The 9,138-nt window shown below is 39.4% G+C and overlaps 1 protein-coding gene across 1 annotated transcript in view; it reads right to left on the bottom strand.

Annotated features, from left to right (window-relative positions):
• The window catches only part of USP42 (ubiquitin specific peptidase 42), a 32,984-nt gene that overhangs the window by 21,919 nt on the left and 1,927 nt on the right, over positions 1-9,138 (bottom strand). The window contains 2 exon segments of the mRNA XM_006765474.2: positions 4,798-4,998; positions 6,013-6,262. Coding sequence (XP_006765537.1) covers positions 4,798-4,998; positions 6,013-6,253 — 442 coding nt within the window. The 5' untranslated portion in view covers positions 6,254-6,262.

Raw genomic sequence — 9,138 nt, 5'->3', positions numbered from 1 at the left:
TGGGGAGTGAGGGCAAGGGTGGGGCGGGAACTGGGAGGAGGGGAATTATGGGGGGAAAAAAGAGGAACAAATATAATAATCTGAACAATAAAGACTTAATTTAAAAAAAAAAAAACACTACTGGAATTAGCCCAGCAGCTGTGGCTCAGTAGTTGGGTGTCAACCTATGAACCTGGAGGTCACAGTTCCGTTGAGTCTCGGGTGGGGCACATTCCCAGGTTGTGGCTTGATCCTCAGTGTGAGGCATGCAGGAGGCAACTGATCAGTGATTCTCTTTCATCACTGATATTTCCATCTCTCTCTCCCTCTCTCTGAAATCAATAAAAATATATTTGGACCAAAAAAAAAAGAGTGAAAGAGATTTTAAAAAAAACAAAAATTAAGTGAGTTTAGCAAAACTGCAGTATATAAGATCAATATCCAAATATCAATTCCATTTCTATATTCAGCAATAATCAGAAACTGAAATTAAAAAACTATTATTATCATTTATAATAACTTTCAAAAACTAAAATACTTTGGGATAAATCTGATTTAAAATGTGTACATTATATACAACATTGCTAAGAAAAATTCAAGATCACCTAAATAAATGGAGAGGCATACCTTGTTTGTGGGTCAGAAGACAATATTGTTTAGATGTCAATTTATCCCAAATTGATTTATAGCAAGCATGTCAAACACATGTGGCCTACAACAAATATTTTTGCGGCCCAGCCAATATAACGGTATGTAAGAAACATTTTAATAAAAATTTCATAACAATGTTTACAATATCCTGTTATACATAATTATTAATAACGAACTACAACGTTAGCTAATGACTGATACTATAACTGTGTTGCATTCATTTCCTTTATGTGCCTTACGCACAGGTTTACCATTTCTCTCCACTAATACCAGCAGTGAATATTTTAGCAGCCAACGGCCACGTCATTAGTCTTGTACTGACTTGTTTGCTGTGCGCAACAGGAAATATTTTGCTTTCAGAGAACAAGAAAAATAGGTTTATTTGTGTTACGCTTATTAATCTGTGCAGTTATTCAGTGTCTGGTAAGTTAATGTTCAAGAAAAAAATATTAATTTTTATTAAAATGTTCTATTATTTTATATTAACAATTACGTCTTTATTTCAGCTCTTTGTATTCAGCATGTCTCTATCAAAATAAACCTATGTTTGTATGAAAATTGAAGCTTTTTTTTTTTTTGCGGCCCCAATAAACTTAAACCTTGTTTATTTGGCCAGTGTTAGCCTTTGAGTTTGACATGCTTGATTTATACTAGTAGATTCAACACGACCCCAATCAAAATTCTAGAAAGCTTTTTTGGAGAAATTGACAAAGTGGTTCAAAAATTCATTTGGAAATGCAAAGAACCAAGCATGGCCAAAACAACTTTGAAAAAGAAGAACAAAGTTGGAGGACTTACCTAATTTCAAAACTTAAATATACAGTAATCAAGACACTGTGTCATGGTGTCAAGATAAATAATGGATCAATGTAACAGAATAGCGAGTTCAGAACTAGAGTCATATGTATATGGTCAAGTGATTTTTGACAAAAGTAAAAAGACAAATCAGTAGAGAAAGGACTATATTTTGAACAAATAGTGCTGGAACAACTGGATATCCATATTGAAAAATATGAACTTCAAACCATTCTTTACGTCATAAACAAAAATCAACTCAAAATGGATTAATTGTAAAACTATGAAACTTCTAAAAAAATATAGAGGAGCCCTAGACGGTTTAGCTCAGTGGATAGTGTGTCAGCCTGCGGACTGAAGGGTCCCAGGTTTGATTCCGGTCAAGGGCACATGCCTGGGTTGTGGGCTCGATCCCCAGTAGGGGGTGTGCAAGAGGCAGCCAATCAATGATTCTCTCTCATCATTGATGCTTCTCTCTCTCTTTCTTCCTCTCTGAAATCAATAAAAATATATTTAAATAAAAAAGAAAATATAGAGGATATCTTTGTGATCTCTGGTTAAGCAGATTTCTTAATATAACACCTAAAGGATAACTGAGGTGGAATTCTTCAAATCTAAAAACATGCTCTTCTAAAGTCAGTGTGAAGAGAATACTTTTCTCCAGACTGAGAGATAATATTTTCAAATTACGTATCTGATAATGAGCCTCTATCCAGGAACTATAAAGAACTCTCAAAATTCAACAATTAGAAAAGAATCCAATTTTAAATCAGGCAAAAGATATGAACAGGTGTTTCAGCAAAGCAAATATATGGATGGAAAATAACCATGTGGTAAGATGTTCAACATTATTCATTAGGAAAGCGCAAATTAAAGCTACGAGAAAGGTATTACTATACAACATACCTATTAGAATGGCAGAAATTGGAAAGGTCACACCAAGTATTAGGCGAGGTACTGAGCAAAATGAAATTTTCATTCACTGCTGGTGGGAATGTAAAATACCACAATCCATGCCGAAACCAGTTTGGCTCAGTGGATAGAGCGTCGGCCTGCGGACTGAAAGGTCCCAGGTTCGATTCCGGTCAAGGGCATGTACCTGGGTTGCGGGCACATCCTCAGTGGGAGATGTGCAGGAGGCAGCTGATCGATGTCTCTCTCTCATTGATGTTTCTAACTCTCTATCTCTCTCCCTTCCTCTCTGTAAAAAATCAATAAAATATATTTAAAAAATAAAATAAAATAAAATAAAATAAAATACCACAATCCCTTTGGAAAACAGTCTGAAAGTATCTTAAAATTAAACACAGACATACTATAGGACCAAGCCATTCCATTCCTGGATATTTATCCAAGAGAAATGAAAACATGTCCTATGAGGACTTGTTTACAAATGTTCATAGCAGCTTAACCTATGATGGCCCAAAATGGGAAATAACCCAAATGTCCATCAATAGGGAATGAAGAAACAAACTGTGGTGCATCCATACAGCGGAATACTACTTAGCAATAAATACTAATTATTGATACATGCAACATGAAATAATGTAGAAATAACTGTGTTGAGTGAAAGAGACCAGGAAATATGAGAACATATACTGTATATAATTCCACTTATATGACATTCTAGAAAATACAATCTAATCTCTAGTAGACAGAAAACATATCAGGTGGTTGCCTGGGATGGAAGGGATGAGAGGTAGGAAAGGGCAAAAGGGAGTGACTTCAAAGGAGCAATGGGAAACTTTGGGGGGTGATGAAAAGGTGCATCATCTTTTTAAATATATTTTTATTGACTTCAGAGAGGAAGGGAGAGGGAGAGAGAAACATCAATGGTGAGAGAGAATCACTGACTGGTTGCCTCCTGCACGCCCCACACTGGGCAATCAATCCCGCATATGCCCTGACTGAGAATCAAACTATGACCTCCTGGTTCAACCTCTGAGCCACACCGGCTAGGTGCACTATTTTAATTGTGGTGATAGTTCCATTGGTATATACAAATGTCAAATGCACCAAACTGTATATTTTAAATATGTGCACTTTATTATATATCAATTATCTTCTATAATAATAAAAGGGTAATATGCTAATTAGACCAGATGTCATTCAGGACATCCTTCTTAATGAAGCCAGGGCTGGGGGGAAGCCAGCCTGGGTCCCGGGTGCCTGCCGGCAGCTAGAGGAGGGAAGCCCAGGTCCCGGGTGCCGGAGGGAAGCCGGTACACCAGCAGCCAGGGGAAGGAAGGCCTGCTCTTGCACGAATTTTCGCGCACCAGGCCTCTAGTACCTCAATAAAGCAGGGCAAACAGAGAGAAGAGAGAAAACCATCAATAGCATAAAAAGCAGGCAGCACCTATTCTGGACACCAGGAGCTTCTGAATTTTTGTCTTGGCGTCTCTCTTGCTGTCCAGGTGCCAGGGCTAGGTTTTCCCCCACACCCCTTTCATTAAGCACAAAGTGATAGGGAAGCCCTCTGTGGGGAATGAATTGTGGACTTAGAAAGGGAGAAAATGTGGGCAAGTAGAACGTTCATTCTGTAATGTAAAACCCTTTGGCATAACAAACAACTCTAGGCAGTGAGGCTCTAGGTGATTTTCCTTTGGTTTATTTAAATTTTCTGTACTTTCCAAATTCTTTAGAAGCATTGTTGTGCTCTTGGGGGGTGGGGGGGGACAATTTTAAAAGAACCAGTTCAAATTCTCCATTGAGAACTATTCAAAAAGAAACCAAGGGGCTTTTCTCACACTGATAATTGATGAACAGCCACCTGAACATACACAAATCTAAGCTTAACGTAGATCAAAGAACGGGGAAACTTCATTTACAGTATGTGTAGAAGGTCAAAACCTCAAAACAATGGGTATGTTCCAAACTCTGAATTTTGCTTTCACCAAATTAAGGACCATCATATGTTTTAACTGATTTCCTACCCTTTAGGCTGAAACCCGAGCTCTCTTGTGCTGAAGGGAAAGTCCTGAATGAGTTTCCGGGAGGCTGGGGCAGTGATGAGAGGTTCCTTGCCCCTGAGGCTGGAAGCCTATACGTGAATCAAGCCTACAACACCGGATGGACACCAGCAGAGGCAGGATTTGAATCCTGCTTGGTGGCAGACATTTATGCCACATTTTTAGCCAAATGCTGATAAAATATGTTTCTTTTAAAATAACTTCACAGGTCAAATTAGGTGCAAAATGCTTCTTATACAATCTGAATACAAATCTTACAGTCTTCCTGCATGGTTTCTAAAAGAATAAACCAACTGCTTAGTGATCATAGAATTCTTGGCTTAATTCCTTTCATTTCAGAGAAAAAATGAAAATAGGTTAGATACCACAACAAAACCCATGTAACATAAAACAGAAGACTTACATGTCTTGGAGTGTTCGTGCGATAGCATGTAATTGGCAAGAGGTGGCGTGTATGTTAAGCACTGCAATGCTGCATTGGCAAAGCAGGTATTGCCCAAATTCTGGAGCCCAGCTCCAACTCTATGAGTTTGCTGCCACTTAAGACAAATCTTCTCAGATGGGAAAAGAACTTTTTGCGGAGGAGCAATGCCATCGCCTAGGGCTAGAAAAATAAAGAACAAACATTTAATAACAAAGCTCCACATGCTTTTGAAGCTAAATAAATAGCAATATATGAAACCTGAACCTGATGAAGATTCTAAATCTTTTTACCAGCTAACCAGGAATACAGAGGAGGAAGGCAGAACTCAGAATGATTTGGTCTCTTCAATAAAAATATATACTAGTAAAAAAAAATGCTCTAACTGGTTTGACTCAGTGGATAGTGTCAGCCTGTGGACTGAAGGGTCCCTGATTTGATTCCGGTCAAGGGCACATGCCTTGGTTGTGGGCTCGATCCCCAGTTGGGGGCGTGTAGGAGGCAGCCGATCAATGATTCTTGTCATTGATGTTTCTCTCTCTCTCTCCCTTGTTTTCTGAAATCAATAAAAAATATATTAAAAAGCAAATAAACAAACACCACCCAGTATTTTTAAAAACATCTTTAAATGTTTAAAAGACAGACATCTACTTAGAGAACTATAGTTAATTGAAAAGTTAATGAAATGCTTGTCCATTTCAATTCTCACCAAAATAAAGTTTATCCTTCAACAAATTAGAAATTTAAAAACTACAAATAACATCCGGCCAGTGTGGCTCAGTGGTTGCTCAACCCGTGAACCAAGAGGTCACTGGTGCAATTCCCAGGCAGGGCACATGCCTGGATTGGGGGCTTGATCCCCAGTAGGGAGCATGCAGGAGGCAGCCAACTGATGATGTTTCTTTCATCAATGTTTCTCTATCTCTCTATCCCTTTCACTTCCTCTCTCTGTAAAAACTAATGAAAACATATTTTTTAAAAATAAAGTAAAAAACTACAAATATCATAGTAATTAAAAATAATCTCCCTTGTTAGGATACGTGTGTTAATCATAAATAAGCAGCAGAGGAAAATGAAGCCCATCATAATGTAACTGGCTGGCCACTCAGGCAGCATTATACCATGCAAAATAAGAAGCCCTCTGGAACTACCAACCCATTGACAGCACTGACACAGGAGTTTCTTGGAGTATAGTACCTTGATCCTTCTGTGGTGATGGTTTTGACTTATCAGGTACAGATGAACTTGAATACACTACAGCACCAGGCACTGGTCCTAAAGAAAGCGTGTGATTTGAAACCTCATTTAAGGAAGACACAGCACCCCAGCCGGCAGACCCTGCATCCATGTCTCCAGGTGAGACTGCCTCGGAGCTGCCAGGCTGGTTCTGATAGGTTGAAGGGCCCGAAGATTCAGACGCTTTGTCAACTATGGTCATTGTTCAGCTCTGCAAAAGACAAAAGCACACATTTCTCTCAGAAGATTGGGAAAGTAACCTACTTATTCTACCATTAGAACTCAGGAAAGTTAGTCTAGCAATTTTTGAGTATCTTCAAATATAAAAGTAACAGTATTTTTCACTTTGTAATCATTTCCTCAGGACATTTAGTATTGTCTACTCCGCAACAATTGTCTACATAGCAACAATTTTTAATTATAAAACTTTCAATGGGCCTACTAGCCAGCTTGGCTCAGTCCTCGGCCTGAAGGGTCCCCGGTTCGATTCCAGTCAAGGGCACATGCCTGGTTGCAGACTTGATCCCCAGTGGGGAGCGTGCAGGAGGCAGCCGATCAATGATTCTCTTCATCACTGATGTTTCTATCTCTCTCTTCCTCTCCTTTCCTCTCTGAAATCAATAAAGATACATTTTTTTAAAAAACTTCAATAAAATATTTGATTACATCTTATCATTCTATTCCATGCCTCTTAAAATTATTTCAATTTATAATCAGGTACCTCAATTTCCAATTCTCTACATTTACCCAGTACCTATATTCTTTCTTTCCATTGCTTAGAACTAGAATGTGAAATGCACTAATGCATGCAACTCAATTTTCAATCTGTATATGATTCTCCAGGGAAAAGTCTCAACTACACAGAGAGAAAATCTAGCTTTAATGCTGAGCATAAAGTCCAAAAGACGCTGTTTGAAATACATTGCATTTTTAAAGTATAGGAAGCCTCACCTCTGAAGCACATTTTTCTGAAGGGACTCATTTATTTGGTATATTCGACTTGTACAAGGAAGCCCAATATAATTACACACTTTTATACTTTTATACAGTAACTTATTTAATTGTCATAATGGGCCTATGAGACATTGAACAGAAATCGCAGGATCTATAAAATGCACCAACTACAACCCAAACTAGTCAGCAACTGGGACTAGGGACCAGGTCCAACATTCCTGACTGGGCTTCCTCCTGGCTATACCAACCTGTCAATACACTACTTTCAAGACTGTTTCCAAAACTGCCAGGTAGCAACCAAATCTGGTATGCCACTGCTCAGTGGGTAACCTTTCAGGTGCCCTGACTGCCCCCAGCACAACATCCTCCTCGCACCTAGCCTAGGCACCGCCTGGCCTAAGGACTTCTGCACACACACCCTCAGGTCCATTCCCACCTACTCTCTCTGGGTTCTGCACATGCTGTTCCTTTTACCTCTCTTCTCCATCCTTCCACCTCCAGCCAGTTAACACTTCCACTACTCAGAATTCATTTCCTCTGGGACACTTTCCTTGACAACCTCCTCCCCCAAGAGCTGGGTTAAAACCCCTCCTCCAGGCTCCCCAGCACCCTGCACTCATTTATACAGCAGCCCTTCAGCACCTACTGCACAGCAAGCTCACGTGCTGCTCTCCGTCAAGTCCTCACTGGCCTGACACACAGAAAGCTTTCCATGCAGGCGTTGAACAAATGAATGAATTCTGGAGGCAGAAAATAACCCGTGTTTGCTTTAGCACCAGTTTGTGCTGAGTGATTCACATACAGTATCTCATTTAATCCTTTAAAAACTACGAAGTTGGAACAGCCTTTAAAACTTGTTTTAAAAATATTCAATACTGTAAATGGATAATAAATACCCACGTACATGCCACCTCAACAAATGTTACCATGCACTATCTGCTCATAAGAAGCTTTTGTTTTCAGCCTAATTTGTGTTATAATTTTAAATGAAGGCATGAGTACTTCTCCCTCAGAAGCATAACCTTAAAAAACTTTTTGGGCTCTTACATAAAAACAAAAGATGTTATTTAGATCTAATAAAATAAAAACTGAACTGGAATTTTAAGTCAATCTCAGATACTGAGAAAAAGGGAAAAAAAACAAACAAAAGGGAAAAAGAAAGAAAAATAAGGTACTGGACCTTCATTCAGGAAGAAAACTTGAGCCATATTATCCAAAACAAATTCACATTTTTCTCATCGAAGAGTCCAAAGAAATTATGAAACAGTGTGGAGACAAGAGTAAGAAAACAAAAGAGGAAGAGGAAGGAAGGGAGGAGGTAAAGAAAGAAAGCAAAACAGCAATAAAGACTTACTTACAATGCCGTTAAACAGCAAAAGCCTTGGTTTTCCCTGGATAGACATCTTTTCAGGACAATCATTAACAAATGACCAAGTAAAACCATTCTACTGGCTCAAATGCCTTGTTGGAGGGGAGGGAGGGGTTCTTATATGGAAAAAAAAAAAGTGAAGGAATGCATACCAGTCGGTCGTCAGTAACCGTATAGCATTATACTTTCGGAAAACAAACCAGAACCATCCATTCGTTTCCATTTGTCCATTCCGCCGATGAATTCTCACCCTAAAACCATGAGGCATCCCACTAATCCCACCGGCCCAGAGAGAAACCCTTTCTGGTGGCCCAGCACCGCTGCGCAGGCCCCGGGATGCGCGCCCTTCCAGGTGCCATGCGCTCAGCAAAGCTTCCCAGCATCAGTCACAACCCTCCCGACATTCAAGCAACTGCTTCAGTGAAAAGTTACCACTTCTCTCAGCAAGTCCTGGTGATACACAAGAAGTTACAAACGCCGCAAGCGCTACAAGAATCGGGCTGGATGTGTGTGGAGGAATGAGACAAACTGACTTCACCAGTGTTTCCCCTCTTTTATTCGAAAGCCTTAAAATTCTCAGTCTCTTGTATGGTATTTCCTCCTCAGTATTTCTACCAAATGCCAGAATGCATTATCCTTTTTTTTTCTTTTTCTTTTACGTTTGATATGTCTATGCTGTCTAAACATTAAGGTACCCCACATGCACTGAGGTGGTGTCAATGCATGCAGAGAGAAACTGTTACACTCCGCTGCTCTGCACAAGG

The sequence above is a fragment of the Myotis davidii genome, unplaced genomic scaffold (assembly GCF_000327345.1).
Source record: "Myotis davidii unplaced genomic scaffold, ASM32734v1 scaffold399, whole genome shotgun sequence".
NCBI lineage: Eukaryota > Metazoa > Chordata > Mammalia > Chiroptera > Vespertilionidae > Myotis > Myotis davidii.
The sequence above is the reverse complement of the archived record's forward strand: the minus strand, read 5'-3'. Positions and strand labels throughout refer to the sequence as shown.